Source organism: Salvelinus alpinus, chromosome 3 (genome assembly GCF_045679555.1).
Source record: "Salvelinus alpinus chromosome 3, SLU_Salpinus.1, whole genome shotgun sequence".
Lineage (NCBI taxonomy): Eukaryota > Metazoa > Chordata > Actinopteri > Salmoniformes > Salmonidae > Salvelinus > Salvelinus alpinus.
Window position 1 is genome coordinate 94,881,665 of NC_092088.1, and position 21,349 is coordinate 94,903,013.

The 21,349-nt window shown below is 41.5% G+C and overlaps 1 protein-coding gene and 1 long non-coding RNA gene across 2 annotated transcripts; both read left to right on the forward strand.

The window, feature by feature from the left end:
• Window positions 1-3,073: 3,073 nt before the first annotated feature.
• Window positions 3,074-4,092, forward strand: LOC139571556 (uncharacterized). The gene is made up of 2 exons (XR_011674320.1): window positions 3,074-3,225; window positions 3,320-4,092. It is a non-coding gene; the product is annotated as an uncharacterized lncRNA (long non-coding RNA).
• Window positions 4,093-4,543: 451 nt separating this feature from the next.
• Window positions 4,544-15,054, forward strand: LOC139571555 (kelch domain-containing protein 1-like). Its single transcript, XM_071394540.1, has 13 exons — window positions 4,544-5,787; window positions 6,012-6,082; window positions 8,533-8,650; window positions 8,831-8,943; window positions 9,548-9,632; window positions 9,723-9,806; window positions 11,029-11,109; window positions 11,309-11,367; window positions 11,496-11,605; window positions 11,738-11,810; window positions 12,459-12,558; window positions 12,656-12,708; window positions 13,145-15,054. Exons 1-13 carry the CDS (start codon window positions 5,677-5,679, stop codon window positions 13,272-13,274), a joined length of 1,188 nt encoding a protein of 395 aa, XP_071250641.1. The 5' UTR covers window positions 4,544-5,676; the 3' UTR covers window positions 13,275-15,054.
• The last annotated feature ends 6,295 nt before the right edge of the window (window positions 15,055-21,349 follow it).

The following is a 21,349-nucleotide window of genomic DNA, read 5'->3' on the forward strand; positions in this document are numbered from 1 at the left end:
CATTGTGTGTTTCACTGCCTCTGAACCCCCTTACTCTTGCCCCTGATCATAGCTTTAGGATTGTACCCAATCCCAATTTTAACTCCATCTCCCTCTCTCACCCCCACACCCCACACACAATAACGTTTTTACATTAGTGTTGTAATGATGCTCTTATTTGTTTAAATATGTGTTAATTGTTTTTACTTATATTGTCAATTCTGTTGATAATTTTGTTGTTAATTGTGTTACCAATTTGAATTAATGTATTTTATGTACATGTCACGCCCTGACCATAGTTTGCTTTGTATGTTTCTATGTTTTGTTTGGTCAGGGTGTGATCTGAGTGGGCATTCTATGTTGTATGTCTAGTTTGTCTATTTCTATGTGTTTGGCCTGATAAGGTTCTCAATCAGAGGCAGGTGTTTGTCGTTGTCTCTGATTGGGAGCCATATTTAGGTAGCCTGTTTTGTCATTGTGGGTTGTGGGTGATTGTCTATGTGTAGTGTTTTGTGTCAGCACTATTATTCGGTAGCTTCACGTTCGTTGTTTGTTATTTTTGTTTAGTTCGTTCAGTGTTCTCTTTTCTAAATAAATTCAAAATGAACACTTACCACGCTGCATATTGGTCCTCCGATCCGTCCAACTACTCCTCCTCAGACGAGGAGTAAGACGAACGTGACAGTACAAATGTATTGTTTTTATTGCATTTAGATTTCAGGGAGAATTTCCCTGTAAATTCACAGCATTTTACTGCCACTAGAGTTACCAGCTTCATACTGTAATTTTGCTTTACAGCAGAGATGCTGTAATATATTTTACATCTCTGCTGTAAGCAAAATTACAGTATTAACTCTGGTGCCAGTATAATCCTGCACATTTACAGGGAAAAGTTTTACAGTATAATAATAGTCTTTGATTTATAGTAACCCTGTAGAATACTTTTACACTGTTTCATGCTATTTTACTCATTTTCTCACCAACACTTACAACAATAGATCAATATAGCTCACTGGATCCACCACTGTGAATGGGCTAAGACACGTCACGCCAACAGAACTACCTTAAAAGACTGAGTAAACGTGGTGAACAAAATAAGTACAATTTAAAAAGGCTTAATCTTGGCACACTGATCCCTTTAACGGGATCATTTTCGTAAACAACCGCTGAATTGCAGAGCGCCAAATTAAAAAAAAATACCAAAAAATATTTATTTTCATGAAATCACAAGTGAAATATACCAAAACACAGCTTAGCTTGTTGTTAATCAACCTATCGTGTCAGATTTTGAAAATATGCTTTACAGTGAAAGCAATCCAAGCGTTTGTGAGTTTATCGATCACTAGACAAAACATTACGAACAGCTAGCAGCAATGTAGATTGGTCACGAAAGTCCGAAAAGCAATCAAATTAATCGCTTACCTTTGATGATCTTCTGATGTGTGCACTCACGAGACTCCCAGTTACACAATAAATGTTCCTTTTGTTCGATAAATATTATTTTTATATCCAAAAACATCCATTTGGTTGGTGCGTTATGTTCAGAAAACAACAGGATCCAGCAGTCATTAAAGGAAGACGAAAATTCCAAATAGTATCCGTAAAGTTCGTAGAAACATGTCAAACGTTTTTTATAATCAATCCTCAGGTTGTTTTTAACATAACTAATCGATAATATTTCAACCGGACGGTAAACTATCAATACTAGAGATAAAGTAAATGTCGAGCAACAACTTTCGTGCGCATGAACTAATCAAAGGACACCTGGCCATCCACTGACACGTTTTGATAAATCTCGCTCATTTTTCAGAATAAAAGCTTGAAACTATGTCTAAAGCCTGTTAACAACCTGTGGAAGCCATTGGAAAAGGAATCTGGTTGATATCCCTTTAAATGGAGGATAGGCAGACAATGGAACAGGGATTTTTCAAAATAAGAGCCACTTCCGGGTTGGAATTCCTGTAACGGCTGTCGTAGTCGTTCTCCTCCTCAGACGAGGAGGAGCATGGATCAGACCAAGATGCAGAGTAGTTAGTGTTAATCTTTAATGAAAATCAACAAAACACTTCAAAATACAAAACCAACAAACGTGACAAACCCGAAACAGTCCTGTGTGGCCCAAACACAGTCACAGGAACAAACACCCACAAAACACAAGTGAAACCCAGGCTGCCTAAGTATGATTCTCAATCAGGGACAACGATTGACAGCTGTCTCTGATTGAGAATCATACCAGGCCGAACACCAAATCCCAACATAGAAAATCAACCATAGACCAACCCACCCAACTCACGCCCTGACCAACTAAAATAAATACAAGACAAAGGAAAACAGGTCAGGAACGTGACAATTCCTCAGGTTTTTGCCTGCAAAATCAGTTCTGTTATACTCACAGACAATATTTTATCAGTTTTGGAAACTTCCGAGTGTTTTCTATCCTAATCTGTCAATTATATGTATATTCTAGCATCTGGGGCCTGTTGCACAAAAGTAGAATTAAGACATCCGGGATAAATGACTCAGCTGAGCTCAATGAAGCCAAAACATGTGCGTCCAGGCTTAATTGGTTGCACAAAGACCAAGCCAGGATGAGCAGACACGGATTCATTAAGCCAGGTGAAACCAATCCTGGATAGGTGCGCGCTCACGGCTCACTCAAATAGACCCCGCCACAGATCACAGATTAACTGATTTACCATGGCAACTAGAGCCGCGTACTTTTCCCCGTCGGAAGCACAAATCCTCATGGAGGCATACGAGGAGGTAAAAGATATAATTAAGAAGAAAGGCAACACCGCCACAGTGATAAAGCAAAGAGAAAAAGCGTGGCAAAGTATTGCAGACCGCCTGAATGCGTAAGTAGTGCACAATTACACACTCACCGCTCCGCTGAAACATCACAATTACAATTCAAATATTTAATTCACATCTCCAAAAATGCAGTTGTACTGTAATTATGAAACGGTTAAATTTTTAATTGAAATGCACTGCAGATATGAGTGAAATTGTGTAAAGTAACTCCATCACACTGTATAAAGCTATGATACATTTTTTGATATTGTCCATTGACGAACACTCTGCATTGCCAGTGATGTGCATTGATTGGTGTAATATTCCTCATCTTATGATTTCAGATGGTCTGCAATGCTGACTGTGTGATCAGCAATGTTGTGGCAAAATGGCCTGGCTCAGTCCATGACTCCAGAATCTTTCGGGCCTCTGAAATCTATCAGTGCCTATCACAAGGTAAGCCACACAACCCCTATTTATAACCATCATGGCTGTGTCAAGAATATCACTGTGTTTATGAGGTAGTAATGATGAGATTTTGTGTTGACAGGTGAATTCTCTGGTGTGTTGCTGGGAGACAGGGGGTATGGCTGCCAGCCTTTTCTCCTGACACCTTTCACAGACCCCCAGGAAGCACAGCAGGCCTACAACCATGCCCATGCCAGGACCAGGGCCAGAGTTGAAATGACCTTTGGCCTCCTGAAGGCACGCTTTCACTGCCTTCACAAATTAAGGGTCAGCCCTGTTAGGGCATGTGATATTACTGTGGCTTGTGCTGTCCTCCACAATGTGGCCTGCCTGAGGAAGGAGAGGGCCCCCAGAGTGCCACCAGCCATGGACTGGGACAATCCGGCAATCTTCCCTGATGACGACAGTGGTCGGCTGCTGAGGGACCAATATGTGTTGAATTATTTTAGTTAGTATGTGTGCTTTCAATTTTGGTTAAATATGTCCTGCGGTGGCAGAGGAATTTGGGTTTTTTTGGGTTCGTTTTTTGACGAATTTGGCCTCTTATGATGTTTGTGCGGTATACTGTGTGTAATACAAGGCTGCAGGGAGGCTACTGCATCCATTCATTTGTCTGTTCAGTTGATGTGTATGGATTTGTCCTGCATTTATTTTAGTGTGCAGACATGCAGGGTGTGTTATATACAGACCTTTGAATGTGTATGTATCATTTTGTATAATATGCTTGGATTCTGTGCTTTCCATCTTGTAGAGTCACTGTGACTTCAGTTTCGAAAGGAGCTGATGGTTTACCTGCTTTGTTTTGTCCTTATTCAATAAAGGAACATAATGTTACACATTGTGTTTTTATATTCATATGGAATGTGTATTTGTTTATATGACAGAGTACTAGGGCCACACTGAAGAAAAAGGATAAAGTCATAAATTTATGAGGCTGGTTCTTTCTGCAGAAAAGCTACATATTGTTTTTACAGTTTTGATACTTATGACAATGTGATACTTAATATTCTGGCACATCAGCATGTCTTTGTTTATGAAACCATACTGAAGTACAATTTCACGAAATGCCCCACATCTGTCATTTTAACAACTGTCCTCCTTTAAAACAACTGGTTACAATATTATGACTTGTGTTTTTTTCCCCTCTGTGGCCCTAATATTCTATCATTTTATGTATAGCCTTATAGTCTATGGGAAACTGTAAATTATCTAATGATAGCAACATCATCTAAAAATCATTTTTTATCCAAAATCATTGAAATTAATGATCACAAACGTTTAAATAATAACAGTGGGTCTAGTTATATGTGATAACAATGTATAGTGAGCAGTGAAATAACTATTGGTTTCCATTTGTGGTGACTGCTGACTGACATTAGGGATGAGATTAAATAGATCCTGGAATTTAGCCTGGTCTGGAGCAGGCTAGCTCCACAGAATAAATCTCCATGGTAATTTATACCATAACATATCCTCCTGCCCCCTATCCATCTTTAGTGCAACCGGATTACGGATCAATTGAGCCAGGATCACCAAGATATCCTGGCTTAATCCCTTATCCTAGTTTTGTGCAACAGGCCCCTGGGCCTGAGAAATAGACCGTTTACATTGGGAACGTTATTTTTCCAAACAAAAAAATTCTGCCTCCTAGCGTCAAAGAAGTTTTAAGCCTTAGAGATATCAATCAGTCAATGTATGGATTCTGTGAGGATAGATGGGGGGTGGTTGTTTCCATCCAATCAAAGACTTGGTTCCAATCATAATACAGACTGCTGGCTCACGTTTCGTTTCACATCACTTGATACGTGAAGTGTAACAGAATGTGAACTATTGCACGACCAGGCTGGTCCAAGCAGGCTATTTCAAACATGACACATGATATGTTCTACCCTCAGAATTACGTATGAGTGAAGTGAAGGGACGAGCTACCCTGTTGCATAAACAAGCACACACCGCTAAGCGCAGGGAAAACAAACTGCTCATAGGGAGAGGTATAAGGACAGTGGAACAGGCAGAGGGGAGGTATTCGGTAAGTGGAACAGGCAGAGGGGAGGTATTCGGTAAGTGTTGTGGCATTTACCAGGTAAGGGGGTGTCGCCAGAGGGAGTAATGGTCTGGTGACAACATGACATGACCTTTGACCTTCCGCGACAACAAACGCTGTCAGGGCAAGAACAACTTGTTTTTTCCTTGAGGATGGAGCGTCTCAGAAACAGCTACTTTAAAACAACCAGCCCCTGCACATTCTATTCGCTGCCAAACGTCTGTAGTCAAAATGAGCAGCTTGGGCCTATGAAAAATTAAAGATTTTAAACAGATTTGGGTCAGAGAAACAAAAGTCCTGGCAGAGAAAATAAAAGTCCTGGCGTGGAGATCTTTGTACATTTCTTTCTCTCCTTTTCTTTGTGTTTTCACTTTCTAAGAACTTTTCTAGAAACTATGGAATCTGCAGTTGAGAAACAACACTGTGTGGAACTTATTGCCCTTGAGCGAAGTGGCCACACAGCTGTAGTAGAGGGAAATACTCTGCATGTCTGGGGAGGCTACATGGTAAGCCTCAAACATGATTTGTAAATTCCCTTCCTGCAATTATCTTGAAAGCATTCCTAATTGATGGTGTTGTTTTGAATTGATGTTTAGCATTCACATATACTGTATAACATACATGCTGCTGAGAGACTGTATTCACATATACTGTATAACATACATGCTGCTGAGAGACTGTATTCATGTTGTTTCACTAGTAATGGAGGAACCTTTTTTTTGTTCTGCAGTCAACCGCTGAGAGGGAAGTTTTCCTACCCAGCGATGAAATCTGGTTGTATGACTTAGAAAGAGGTGTATGGTAAGAATATCAATGTAATTCTAACATGGTGTTTGTGCATATGGGCTGTATATAACACATTGTAAAGAATATGAATGGAGAAATAATTTGGGATTAACACTGTATCTGGATATTCCATCTGTAGATGCTCTACACAATACCAGTAACATTTCAAATAACTATCTACGAACCCTAACCCTAACCTTTATCCTAACTCTAGCCCAAACCCTAACTTTTATCCTAACCCTAGCCCAAACCCTAACCTTTATCCTAACCTTTATCATAACTCTAGCCCAAACCCTAACCTTTATCCTAACCTTTATCCTAACTCTAGCCCAAACCCTAACCTTTATCCTAACCCTAGCCCAAACCCTAACCTTTATCCTAACCTTTATCCTAACTCTAGCCCAAACCCTAACCTTTATCCTAACCTTTATCCTAACTCTAGCCCAAACCCTAACCTTTATTCTAACTCTAGCCCAAACCCTAACCTTAATCCTAACCTGTATCCTAACCCTAGCCCAAACCCTAACTCTAGTCCAAAGCCTAACCTTTATCCTAACCCTAACCCTAACCTTTATCCTAACCCTAACCCTAGCCCAAACCCTAACCCTAACTCTAGCCCAAACCCTAACCTGTATCCTAACCCTAGCCCAAACCCTAACCCTAACTCTAGCCCAAACCCTAACCTTTATCCTAACCCTAACTCTAGCCCAAACCCTAACCTTTATCCTAACCCTAGCCCAAACCCTAACCCGTATCCTAACCCTTATCCTAACCCTAGCCCAAACCCTAACCCTAACTCTAGCCCAAACCCTAACCTTTATCCTAACCTGTATCCTAACCCTAGCCCAAACCCTAACCTTTATCCTAACCCTAACCCTAACCCAAACCCTAACCTTTATCCTAACCCTAGCCCAAACCCTAACTCTAGCCCAAACCCTAACCTTTATCCTAACCCTAGCCCAAACCCTAACCCTTATCCTAACCTTTATTCTAACCCTAGCCCAAACCCTAATCCTTATCCTAACCTTTATCCTAACCCTAGGACCAAACCCTAACCCTTATCCTAACCTTTATCCTAACTCTAGCCCAAACCCTAACCCTTATCCTAACCCTAAACTTAACCCTTACCCTAAACTTAACCCATACCCTAGCCCAAACCCTAAACTTTATCCTAACCCTAAACTTAACCCTTACCCTTATTCTTAACCTTTTCATTTATTTATTTATTTCACCTTTATTTAACCAGGTAGACTAGTTGAGAACAAGTTCTCATTTACAACTGCGACCTGGCCAAGATAAGGCAAAGCAGTGCGACACAAACAACAACACAGAGTTACACATGGAACCTAACCCTAGCCGTATCCTTAGCAAGCAGTTGCTTATCAACAGATACAAGATATAGTGCTAGCCTGGTCTATAGTGGTCTGTAGTGCAAGACTGGTCTATAGTGCTAGACTGGTCTATAGTGCTAGACTGGTCTATAATATTAGACTGGTCTATCCTGGCCTATAGTGCTAGACCGATCTATAGTGGTCTATAGTATTAGACTGGTCTATAGTGCTAGACCGATCTATAGTGGTCTATAGTATTAGACTGGTCTATAGTGCTAGACCGATCTATAGTGGTCTATAGTGCTAGACTGGTCTATAGTGGTCTATAGTATTAGACTGGTCTATAGTGCTAGACCGATCTATAGTGGTCTATAGTATTAGACTGGTCTATAGTGCTAGACCGATCTATAGTGGTCTATAGTGCTAGACAGGTCTATAGTACTAGACTGGTCTATAGTGGTCTATAGTGCTAGACTGGTCTATAGTACTCTATAGTGCTAGACTGGTCTATAGTGGTCTATAGTGCTAGACTGGTCTATAGTGGTCTATAGTATTAGACTGGTCTATAGTGCTAGACCGATCTATAGTGGTCTATAGTATTAGACTGGTCTATAGTGCTAGACCGATCTATAGTGGTCTATAGTGCTAGACAGGTCTATAGTACTAGACTGGTCTATAGTGGTCTATAGTGCTAGACTGGTCTATAGTGGTCTATAGTGCTAGACTGGTCTATAGTATTCTATAGTATTAGACTGGTCTATAGTGGTCTATAGTACTAGACTGGTCTATAGTGGTCTATAGTGCTAGACTGGTCTATAGTATTCTATAGTGCTAGACTGGTCTATAGTGGTCTATAGTACTAGACTGGTCTATAGTGGTCTATAGTGCTAGACTGGTCTATAGTATTCTATAGTGCTAGACTGGTCTATAGTGGTCTATAGAAGTCTTTATAGCAAGACTGGTTCATAGCGCTGGTCTACAGTAGTCTGTAGTGCTGCACTGGTCTTATGTTCAGTTTGAACCCAGAATGTGAAGTCTACCCCCAAGCCAAATGTGCATTAAGACTTCGCCATGTTGCTTGGAACTTAATGCTGTGTGTGTTCATAGTTGGTTTATTCATTTCATCTTCTGAAGGGAAAGGTGTCCAATGTCAGGAGAGGTCCCGCCCCCCATGTCAGGCACCTGCAGCTGCTTTCTAAATGGCCACATGTACATATTCGGGGGATATGATGACACGGGACAGACCAATCAGGTGAGCTAGCTCAACGGAAACTGTAGTGCCCGCTGATATGCTAATATTTTTCTGAAAAATCACCAAAAAAGCTTCTTAATCATTATTAAGGCTTCCGTTGTTTACGGGACATTTCAGATGGGTTCAACCTCTAGCTTCAGAGACACATGTATTACATTCTGAAAAGATGTGTGCTTGCAGCTTTACCGTGTCAACTTCCTGGATGGGGACTACAGTTGGAGGAAAGTGAAAGCTGAGAGTGGCTCTCCTCCTTCACCCAGAGATAAACTGTGCTGCTGGGTATTCAACAACAGGTCAGTGACATATAATATTAGAATGCAACGTCAATGCCCATTGCAGTATTGCTACAAACAGGAAGATTGTCAGGGTTCAAATGACACATTTAAGGGGATACTGTGAGATTCTGGCAATTAGCAATTAGTGAATGCTAGCTAGCCTTACTGCAGTGACTGGAAGTCTACAGGTACAGTACAAGACTACAAAACAATTAAATTATAATAATAATATATAAAACAGCTTGATTGACAGAATCTCACAGTATCCCTTTAAAGGCTACTATTGGGGGTGTTAAATAGAAAAAAAATAGTTGCCTGGACCAACTAAATGTTAAACACAAGTGCGGGCCGTTTCCCATGTTGATTGTTTTGTCTTTGGGAGAATCTTGTAATTTTTCCCAATTAAGAATCTTCCATTCCGTAAGGTCACCTATTTTGAGAATGTTCCATTCTGTAGGGTCACCTACTTTGAGAATCTTCCATTCTGTAGGGTCACCAACTTTGAGAATCTTCCATTCTGTAGGGTCACCTACTTTGAGAATCTTCCATTCTGTAAGGTCACCTACTTTGAGAATCTTCCATTCTGTAGGGTCACCTATTTTGAGAATCTTCCATTCTGTAGGGTCACCTATTTTGGTGGATATGGTCACAAGACACTTGATGACATCATGGATGACAAAAGCTTCATCGTGGACACGGCATCATTGGTACATTTTTTGATTTTTGTTTATGATTGTGTCCAAAACGTATGAATTTACAACCACTATTTTCAATGTGTTGTATTGTGTGTTCTGTAGGAGCAGAACGTTGGTTGGGGATGGAACAATGAAGTCCACGTTTTTGAGACAACACTAGCCAGCTGGAGGGAACCACAGACCTCTGTAAGACAGACACACACTGTAATGTTTACATCACAACATAACTTCACCATGTGGAACAGAGTTAAGAACGGACTGTAACCTTACTCCACAGTGAGCTTGAAATGTTGCTGATGGAGCTATCCAATCGGTACCTGTTGTATAGCTCAATTCGTTCCTACATTGTCAAGCTGGTGGTCACATGTGTTGGTGACGTAGAGGACTCTGGTTCAAGCCCAGTCAGAGGAGAGGTTGAGGACCCCGATTCAAGCCCAGTCAGAGGAGAGGTAGAAGACCCTGATTCAAGCCCAGTCAGAGGAGAGGTAGAGAACTCTGATTCAAGCCCAGTCAGAGGAGAGGTTGAGGACCCCGATTCAAGCCCAGTCAGAGGAGAGGTAGAAGACCCTGATTCAAGCCCAGTCAGAGGAGAGGTAGAGGACCCTGATTCAAGCCCAGTCAGAGGAGAGGTAGAGGACCCTGATTCAAGCCCAGTCAGAGGAGAGGTAGAAGACCCTGATTCAAGCCCAGTCAGAGGAGAGGTAGAGGACCCTGATTCAAGCCCAGTCAGAGGAGAGGTAGAAGACCCTGATTCAAGCCCAGTCAGAGGAGAGGTAGAGGACCCTGATTCAAGCCCAGTCAGAGGAGAGGTAGAGGACCCTGATTCAAGCCCAGTCAGATGAGAGGTAGAGGACCCTGATTCAAGCCCAGTCAGAGGAGAGGTAGAAGACCCTGATTCAAGCCCAGTCAGAGGAGAGGTAGAGGACCCTGATTCAAGCCCAGTCAGAGGAGAGGTAGAGGACCTTGATTCAAGCCCAGTCAGAGGAGAGGTAGAAGACCCTGATTCAAGCCCAGTCAGAGGAGAGGTAGAGGACCCTGATTCAAGCCCAGTCAGAGGAGAGGTAGAAGACCCTGATTCAAGCCCAGTCAGAGGAGAGGTAGAGGACCCTGATTCAAGCCCAGTCAGAGGAGAGGTAGAGGACCCTGATTCAAGCCCAGTCAGAGGAGAGGTAGAGGACCCTGATTCAAGCCCAGTTAGAGGAGAGGTAGAGGAACCTGGTTCAAGCCCAGTCAGAGGAGAGGTAGAGGCCTCTGGTTCAAGTCCAGTCAGAGACAAGTTCAGTGAGGCAGCGCTATATGCTAATCTAGCACAATGGTGCTGGTTATACATGCACTAATTAGTTATTTGCAGCCAAATAACAGTTTGTCATTTTGTACCTGTACTGTAAGTAGCTCTTTCTGACTACAGGGTCGTGCTCCTTCCCCCAGAGCTGCCCATGCAGGTGCAGCACTCGGTCATAAAGGGTATGTCTACGGGGGCAGAGTACTGGTGAGTCCTCTGTTGAGTTGAACTCCTCCTCAAGCTTTGTATTGCATTGATGCAGAGACACAGAAAACCCCCTAAAACATTGCTAAGATGAATGGGATCACAGTGCTTACTGTACAGTCTAGTTTAATACTTGACTCGTGTGTGTTGACCTGTTCAGGAATGTTCAGTGGTTTGACCTTCCTTCTACCCTTCCCTTTAGGAAACCACACCAAGTGACATTCATTGTCTAGATCTAGAATCATGGACATGGTCTGAAATGTAGGTATTTATATTTCACTCTTTTCAAATGCTCATCTTTAAAACGGTCTAGTGTTTATCATCATAATAACAGCGTTGGTGTGTGTTTTTAAAGACGTTTAACTGTTCCCTCCGATTGTCTTGTCCAGAGTGCCAACATCCACTGTGCCAGGGGGAAGGTCGTGGCACAGCCTCACTGCAGTATCTGATAACACTTTGTTTCTCTTTGGTGGCCTGAATGTGGACTGCAAACCAATGAGTAAGTCATTTACCCATTTAGTCCCAGTTGGATGAAATCCTTACTTGGCTGTTACTCAACAATTTGACCCTCCTAGAAAACCTTTCTGGTCCATGGAGTTCTTCCTTTCTTGTATGTGTTATGTTTCTGTAGGTGATGGATGGGTTTTAGACGTTGACACAAAGACATGGAGGGAGTTGGACCATGCAAACAACAACAAACCAAGGTAGTACAGTAGCTGACAGTTTAGCATCATGTTAAATCTAGTTCCTAACCTGATTAAACTGGTATGACTGGTGTGACTGGTATGACTGGTATGACTGGTATGACTGGTATGACTGGAATGACTGGTATGACTGGTATGACTGGTATGACTGGAATGACTGGTATGACTGGTATGACTGGTATGACTGGTATGACTGGAATGACTGGTATGACTGGTATGACTGGTATGACTGGTATGACTGGAATGACTGGTATGACTGGAATGACTGGTATGACTGGTATGACTGGTATGACTGGTATGACTGGAATGACTGGTATGACTGGTATGACTGGTATGACTGGAATGACTGGTATGACTGGTATGACTGGAATGACTGGTATGACTGGTATGACTGGTATGACTGGAATGACTGGTATGACTGGTATGACTGGTATGACTGGAATGACTGGTATGACTGGTATGACTGGTATGACTCCCTGATAAAATAAAGGTTCAATCAGAACGCATTCCATTTCCATCTCATCTGAAGTCTGTATGTGCAGATCAAGGAGTGAAGAGAAATTTGCCTAAAATGTACAATGATTAAACAGAGTGCACATTCTCTGTACTTTGATGAAATCCCCCGTTTCATTGACTTTCCCCCTGCAGGTTGTGGCACACAGCAAGCCAAGCAAAGGACTCTGACGTGGTTGTGTTTGGGGGTAGTTGTGACTACGTCCTCCTAGGAGGAACGTATGAGAATTTGACGGTATGACGATAGCCTTCAGCCAGATCATCACAGTAGCCCTGGTTAATGTACAATCAGTGACACCTACAACTAACTGTTCGTTTTCACATGTTTTCAGGGCCACAGCAATGATGCACTTGTTTTCCAGACCCAGCCTTATCCCCTCTTTCGGTAAACTTTCTCATAATAATCACAGATTTTATTTACGTCACATGTAATGTCCATTTTCATCGTTCCTTTAAAGTAGAAATCAGTTGTCGAAACAATAACAAAGTGTTTCCCCCTGCCCCTGTTTTGTTATGGGGCTGGAGAGGGAGAAACCACTGAAATGTATAGAAGGACTGACCATCCATGATATCAAAATTATAGTTTTAACCATTCTCTGAGGCTATATGGTTTTTTAAAATTCACTTTGTTTACAAGACATTGGAGTAAAACACGATTATATTCCGGGTTCTGATGGGGTACGACAGTTGAACTAAGCTCATGATGCATTTATAAGTTATAGTCTCCAAGAAGCAATGGGTAAATATCATTAATTTATATGTCCAAAAATGGATGTAGCAACTGTTGATTTCCACTTTAAATATGTTGTTTTGTCTTACAGGATATGTGTGGACTGCATAGCAAAGAATGTGAATAACTGCAAGATGCTTCAAAACCAGCTTCCGTCTCTGCCCCGGAAACTACTGGAAGCTGTACAGAGGAGAACGTCCAGAAATATATTATACATATAGTGCATTCAGAAAGTATTCAGACACCTTGACTTTTCCCCGATTTTGTTATGTTACAGCCTTATTCTAAAATGGATTAAATAGTTTTCCCCCCTCATCAATCTACACACAAAACCCCATAATGAAAAAGCAAAAATACATTTTTTGCTAATTTATTTAAAAAAGTTTTTATTGAAATATCACATTTACGTAAGTATTCAGACCCTTTACTCAGTACTATGTTGAAGTACTATTGGAAGCGATTACAGCCTCGAGTCTTCTTGCGTATGACGCTACAAGCTTGGCACACCTGTATTTGGGGAGTTTCTCCCATTCCTCGCTGCGCAGCTATTTTCAGGTCTCTCCAGAGATGTTCGATCGGGTTCAAGTCCGGGCTCTGGCTGGGCCACTCAAGGACATTCAGAGATTTGTCCCGAAGCCACTCCTGCGTTGTCTTGGCTGTAAGCTTAGGGTCATTGTCCTGTTGGAAGGTGAATCTTCACCCCAGTCTGAGACCCTGAGTGCTCTGGAGCAGGCCTTCATCAAGGAAAGGGGGGATACCTAGTCAGTTGTACAACTGAATGCATTCAAATTAAATGTGTCTTCCGCATTTAACCCAACCCCTCGGAATCAGAGAGGTGCGGGGGGCTGCCTTAATCGACATCCACGTCTTTGGCGCCCGGGAAACAGTGGGTTAACTGCCTTGCTCAGGGACAGAACGACAGATTGTTATCCTCGGGATCTCTGTGCACTTTGCTCCGTTCATCTTTGTCTCGATCCAGACTAGTCTCCCAGGTATCCTCCAGACGTGACCCTTGGCATTCAGGCCATAGAGTTCAATCTTGGTTTCATCAGACCAGAGAATCTTGTTTCTCATGGTCTGAGAGTCTTTAGGTGCCTTTTGGAAAACTCCAAGCGAGCTGTCATGTGTCTTTAATTCTAAGGAGGGGATTCAGTCTGGCCACTCAACCATAAAGGCCTGATTGGTAGAGTGCTGCAGAGATGGTTGTCCTTCTGGAAGGTTCTCCCATCTCCACAGAGGAACTCTAGAGCTCTGTCAGATTGACCATTGGGTTCTTGGTCACCTCCCTAACCAAGACCCTTTCCCTCCGATTGCTTAGGTTGGCCGGGCGGCCAGCTCTAGGAAGAGTCTTGGTGGTTCCAAACTTCTTCCATTTAAGATTGATGGAGGCCACTGTGTTCTTGGGGACCTTCAATGCTGCAGAAATGTTTTGGTACCGTTCCCCAGATCTGTGCCTCAACACAATCCTTTCTCTGAGTTCTACTGACAATTTCTTCGACCTTATGGCTTGGTTTTTGCTCTGACATGCACTGTCAACTGTGGGACCTTATATAGACAGGTGTGTGCCTTTCCAAATCATGTCCAATCGATTGAATTTACTACAGGTGGACTCCAATCAAGTTGTAGAAACATCTCAAGGACGATCGATGGAAACAGGATGCACCAGAGCTCAATTTTGAGTATCATAGCAAAAGGTCTGAATAGTTATGTAAATAAGGTATATCTGTTTTTTATTTGTAATATATTTGCAATTATTATTTTTTTTAAATGTTTTCGCTTTGTCATTATGGGATATTGTGTTTATTATTGTTTTAAATACATTTTAGAATAAGGCTGTAACGTAACAAAATACTTTTCGAAGGCACTGTATTTTAAAATCGAATGAAGATTATTTCAGAGGGATGTTATTCAACAGTAGAGGCTGCAGTAAAGAGATAATACAGAACAGTAGAGGCTGCAGTAAAGAGATAATACAGAACAGTAGAGGCTGCAGTAAAGAGATAATACATAACAGTAGAGGCTGCAGTAAAGAGATAATACATAACAGTAGAGGCTGGAGTAAAGAGATAATACATAACAGTAGAGGCTGCAGTAAAGAGATAATACAGAACAGTAGAGGCTGCAGTAAAGAGATAATACAGAACAGTAGAGGCTGCAGTAAAGAGATAATACAGAACAGTAGAGGCTGCAGTAAAGAGATAATACAGAACAGTAGAGGCTGCAGTAAAGAGATAATACAGAACAGTAGAGGCTGCAGTAAAGAGATAATACATAACAGTAGAGGCTGCAGTAAAGAGATAATACATAACAGTAGAGGCTGCAGTAAAGAGATAATACAGAACAGTAGAGGCTGCAGTAAAGAGATAATACAGAACAGTAGAGGCTGCAGTAAAGAGATAATACAGAACAGTAGAGGCTGCAGTAAAGAGATAATACAGAACAGTCGAGGCTGCAGTAAAGAGATAATACAGAACAGTAGAGGCTGGAGTAAAGAGATAATACAGAACAGTAGAGGCTGCATTAAAGTGATAATACAGAACAGTAGAGGTTGCAGTAAAGAGATAATGCAGAGCAGTAGAGGCTGCAGTAAAGAGATAATACAGAACAGTAGAGGCTGCAGTAAAGAGATAATACAGAACAGTAGAGGCTGCAGTAAACAGATAATGCAAAGCAGTAGAGTCTGTAGTAAGGTGATAATGCAGAACAGTAGAGGCTGCAGTAAAGTGATAATGCAGAACAGTAGAGGCTGCAGTAAAGTGATAATGCAGCCCAGTAGAGGCTGCAGTAAAGAGATAATGCAGAACAGTAGATGCTGCAGTAAGGTGATAATGCAGAACAGTAGTCTGCAGTAAGGAGATAATACAGAACAGTAGAGGCTGCAGTAAAGAGATAATACAGAACAGTAGAGGCTGCAGTAAAGAGATAATACAGAACAGTAGAGGCTGCAGTAAAGAGATAATACAGAACAGTAGAGGCTGCAGTAAACAGATAATGCAAAGCAGTAGAGTCTGTAGTAAGGTGATAATGCAGAACAGTAGAGGCTGCAGTAAAGTGATAATGCAGAACAGTAGAGGCTGCAGTAAAGTGATAATGCAGCCCAGTAGAGGCTGCAGTAAAGAGATAATGCAGAACAGTAGATGCTGCAGTAAGGTGATAATGCAGAACAGTAGTCTGCAGTAAGGAGATAATACAGAACAGTAGAGGCTGCAGTAAAGCGATAATACAGAACAGTAGAGGCTGCAGTAAAGAGATAATGCAGAGCAGTCGAGTCTGTAGTAAAGTGATAATACAGAACCGCAGAGGCTGCAGTAAAGAGATAATGCAGACCCGCAGAGGCTGCAGTAAAGAGATAATGCAGACCCGCAGAGGCTGCAGTAAAGTGATAATGCAGTATGGTAGAGTCTGCAGTAAGGTGATAATACAGAACCGCAGAGGCTGCAGTAAAGAGATAATGCAGACCGTTAGAGGCTGCAGTACAGTGATAATGCAGAGTATGTCTATATTTACAGGTTATGTGGGGACATTCTGCCCTGCAAAACATTTATTCACGTATTATACCGTGTATAAAACCCCACACTTCAGGAGTCAATGACCGACCTTGATTAAATACTTATTTTAATCTTGCACAATGAAAATGTTTTTTGTAAGTATTTCAGTGAGATCAGTTCTCTTCAGGTGTGTTGTTTTCTAGGCCTAGGGCAAGGGTTAGGGTTAGGGCTAGGGTTAGGATTAAGGTTCGGGTTAGGGGCTAGGGTTAGGGTTAGGGGTTAGGGGTTAGGGGCTAGGGCTAGGGTTAGGGGTTAGGGCTAGGGGTAGGGCTAGAGCTAGGGTTAGGGTTAGGGTTAGGGCAAGGGTTAGAGTTAGGCAAATATGTGTTTTGGTTCCCAAGCTGCTTTCCTGCCAGTGCCAGCACCTTGAATATCTGTGGACAGGGATCTACCTCCATTTTGTTGACTTGATTTATCTGTACATATGTCAATGTTTTACAGATTATTGTATATACTATGCATGAATGTGTCCTAAAATAAAAACTCAGGTGGAATAAAGATATACACAGACCATTCGCACTACTGTTGTCGAGACATTTTGGCCTCTCTGAAAGAGTTGGACAGAATCTGAGCTGACGTCAGCTAAAAATACCTGAGAGAACAGTGAGCATTGTTACTGGTGGACTTGAGAGAACAATGAGTATTGTCACGACGTGGCCCTTTGGGGTGTATATCGTGGCTCCCCCCTCTCTCTCACTCTCTCTCCCACCACAAGTTATATGCCTTTACGACAGGTCCTGCATTTCTGGCAGAGACTCTCTCCCCCTGGTCATGCAGAAAGAGAGGGGAAATAAACCTATGGAACGAAGAGCTTCTCTTTGTTCAACTCCTATTCCCCAAAATTGGAGGGTTAAACAATATTTAAATTTTTATTTCTATTTAAAAAAAAATTGAATGTGGGAATGGTCCGTGGGTATTTAAAGAACAATCCTGTCGAAGTTGTTTTATTTTGCGACATCAGGAAGGACGGAAGCACAGAATAACGGCAGCTTTGGAAGTGTACATTTCTCAGTTATTCGTTTTCTACTTGAATTTTGTGTAAAATGTATGATTGAATATGAAACTATTTGTGAGACGATGTAATGTCATGTTGGCCTTCTAAATGAGATATTTGTTTAGTTATAAAGTTTTATCTAGTCAGTGGCCACACCCCGGTGAGCCCAGACATTACATCAGACGTCATAAAACTGCCCCTTTTTCCGCAGAGTATATAACCCACTTCCTACAAAATATACATTAAGTCGGAGAACGCCGGGACAGATTCCCCACGCTGGAATGGTTATAATTCTATAGACCATTAGACCATACAGCTGTAATGTTGGCTACACGGCTGGAAATGGCTAAACTCTGAGACTATTGATCACTACAGAATAAGAGCAAATCTTAGATGTATAATTACTAGTCTGCAGCTAGAAATTACGTAAGTCTAGGACGAGAATACCGAACATCGCCGAAGCAGCTATTCTATGAGAACATTTCCGAATGGTACTCTGAACTATCCATTCTAACCACCTAAAACCACGAAAGACACTGTGACTTCTGGGAAAGTTAACCAGCGACTCTGATGAACTCTACAGGACGATCGAGTGTTTTCAACAGAGAGACAACAATGACATACAAGCGTAAATATGTACATTGCAATTTCTTTCAGAATGAGCGGCCGTTCATGTGCAAAGTATTAGCATGTCCATGAGTACAATTATCCACTGTGTGTAGTGAATCCATTTAATCTTTCCCGCTCTTTCTCAGTTCCACCTCTTTCCTTTGTCTACCAAGCCGTCATATCGGCTTCGTCCACTAGGGACTTTTTCTTTGTATCATGTAGTAAATAATATCTACTGTTTGTTTGTTATGTAATTCTGTGTGATTATTTAGTTAGTTAGTAAATAAATAATTAAGCTAATTTGTATATCGCTGAATCATGATTTAGGCTAGAGTTTGTGAAGATATCCAAGGGTTTGTGACGTTCAATAATGAAAACTGATGGTAATAATAACAATTCATTAATAAGCGACTGTTTTGATAAGATATGAAAATCTGAAGAGTTATATTCGGGAAATTGACACTTTTTAAAGAAGATGTTCCCGTGGTGCTCCGACTTCCTAGTTAATTAAAGTTTGCATGATGAGTTTAATCACGTAATAATAATTACACATAGAGAATTGATTTGATAAATAACAGTCTTCACATTTAATGACAGTCCAGACCCGACGGTATTGTTACTGCTGGACTTTAATATGAAGTTTAATATGAAGTTGGTCCCCCCTTTTCTGCTTTAACAGCCTCCACTTTTCTGAGAAGGCTTTCCACTAGATGTTGGAAAATTTTGTGGGGACTTTCTTCCATTCCGCCACAAGAGCATTAGTGAGGTTGGGCACTGATGTTGGCTGATTAGGCCTGGCTCACAGTCGGTGTTCCAATTTATCCCAAAGGTGTTCGATGTGGTTAAGGTCAGGTCTCTGTGTAGGCCAGTCAAGTTCTTCCACATCGATCTCGACAAACCACTTCTGTATGGACCTCGCTTTGTGCACAGGGGCATTTTTATCATGCTGACACAGGAAAGGGCCTTCCCCAAACTGTTGCCACACAGTTGAAGGCACAGAATCATCTAGAAGGTCATTGTATGATTTAGCATTAAGATTTCCCTTCACTGGAACTATGGGGCCTGAACCATGAAAAACAGCCCCAGATCATTATTCCTCCTCTATCAAACCTTACAGTTGGCACTATGCATTTGGGCAGGTAGCATTTTCCTGGCATCTGTCAACCCCAGATCCGTCCATTGGACTGCCAGATGGTGAAGTGTGATCCGTCACTCTAGAGAATGCGTTTCCACTGCTCCAGAGTCCCCTTGACGGCGAGCCTTACACCACTCCAGCCGATGCTTGGCATTGCGCATGGTGATCTTAGGCTTGTGTGCGGCTGCTAGGCCGTGGAAACACATTTCATGAAGCTCCCGACGAACAGTTATTGTGCTGACGTTGCTTCCAAATGCAGTTTGGAACTCAGTAGTGAGTGTTGCAACTGAGGAAAGACGATTTTTTCACGCTACGCACTTCAGCACTCGCCGGTCCCGTTCTATGAGCTTGTGTGGCCTACCACTTCACAGCTGAGCCGTTGTTGCTCCTTGATGTTTCCACTTCACAATAACAGCCCTTACAGTTGACCGGGGCAGGTCTAGCAGGGCAGAAATTTGACAAACTGACTTGTTGGAAAGGTGGCATTCATTGATGGTGCCACGTTGAAAGTCACTGAGCTCTTCAGTAAGGCCATTCTACTGCCAACGTTTGTCTATGGGGATTGCATGGCTGTGTGCTCGATTGTATACACCTGTCAGCAACGGGTGTCGCTGAAAAAACAGAATCCACAAATTTGAAGGGGTGTCCACATACTTTTGTATATATAGGGAATCACTAAAGGCTAGTATCCCACTGCTGTAATACAGTCATTACTTACAACTAGCCAACAGTTTTCAAAAATAGTAATATCAATTTCTAAACTTTCTAAAAATATTCTTCGCCAAATGAAGCAAGTCACACAATTTTTCTACCCATTCTAGTTGCTATTTGACCTCGGGCCTGGCTACAACATTGATGACAATAGTACTATTAATATGACCAGCATGGCATATAGCTCCCCTCAGCCCCCTCTGACCTCTGACTAGATAAAAAATACCACTCGTTTAAAACAATCCGGGCAAAACATAACTAAAATCTCACATCTCTCCAAGACAGAACAAAACATCAGTATCAATAATCCAGAGAAATGTGATATTGTGTGTGTGTGAGTGAGTGAGTGAGTGAGTGAGTGAGTGAGTGAGTGAGTGAGTGAGTGAATGAGTGAGTGAGTGAGTGAGTGAGTGAGTGAGTGAGTGAGTGAGTGAGTGAGTGAGTGAGTGAGTGAGTGAGTGAGTGAGTGAGTGAGTGAGTGAGTGAGTGAGTGAGTGAGTGAGTGAGTGAGTGAGTGAGTGAGTGAGTGAGTGAGTGAGTGAGTGAGTGAGTGAGTGAGTGAGTGAGTGTGTGTGTGTGTGGGAGTAGACAGTGGTGTCTGTTATTCACACACAGGGAAGCAGTCAAGCCTAGAGAAGCATACACACATCCGTCCTACTCCAGTCTCCCTGCATCCAGCCCCTATCCCCACAGCATCAAACGCACCACACTCACACAGGTACACACACACGATACACTCACACACACGCACGCACACGCACACAGAGCAAGAGAGGTAAACAGGCACCATCTAGTGCTTTGCTCAGGAAAATCCTCTGAGATAGAAATACAGAGAACCATGTGTCAAACTACATTGTTTTATATATCTGTTAAACTAGTTTTATATATCTATTAAACTAGTTTTATATATCTGTTAAACTAGTTTTATATATCTGTTACACTTTTCATATATCAATTAAACTTGTTTCATATATCTACTAAACTTGTTATATCAATTAAACTTGTTTAATATATCAATTACATGTGTTTTATATATCTGTTAAACTTGTTGAACATATCTATTAAACTCTTTGTATATATCTATTAAACTAGTTTTATCTATTTAACTTGTTTTATATATCTGTTAAACTTGTTGTATATATCTATCAAACTCTTTGTATATATCTATTAAACTTTTTGTATATCTGTTAAACTTGTTTTATTTATCTATTAAACTTGATATATATATATATTTCAGTTAATCTTGTATTGTATGTCTATTAAACTTGTTTTTATCAATTGTATCACTGTGCTTTAACA

Excerpts from the sequence above, each read along its gene's own strand:
- LOC139571555 (XM_071394540.1), top strand. The coding sequence starts at position 5,677 with ATGGAATCTGCAGTTGAGAAACAACACTGTGTGGAACTTATTGCCCTT. Across the intron at positions 6,083-8,532 it reads GACTTAGAAAGAGGTGTATG|GGAAAGGTGTCCAATGTCAG; the intron begins GTAAGAATATCA and ends CATCTTCTGAAG. Across the intron at positions 12,559-12,655 it reads GAACGTATGAGAATTTGACG|GGCCACAGCAATGATGCACT; the intron begins GTATGACGATAG and ends ACATGTTTTCAG.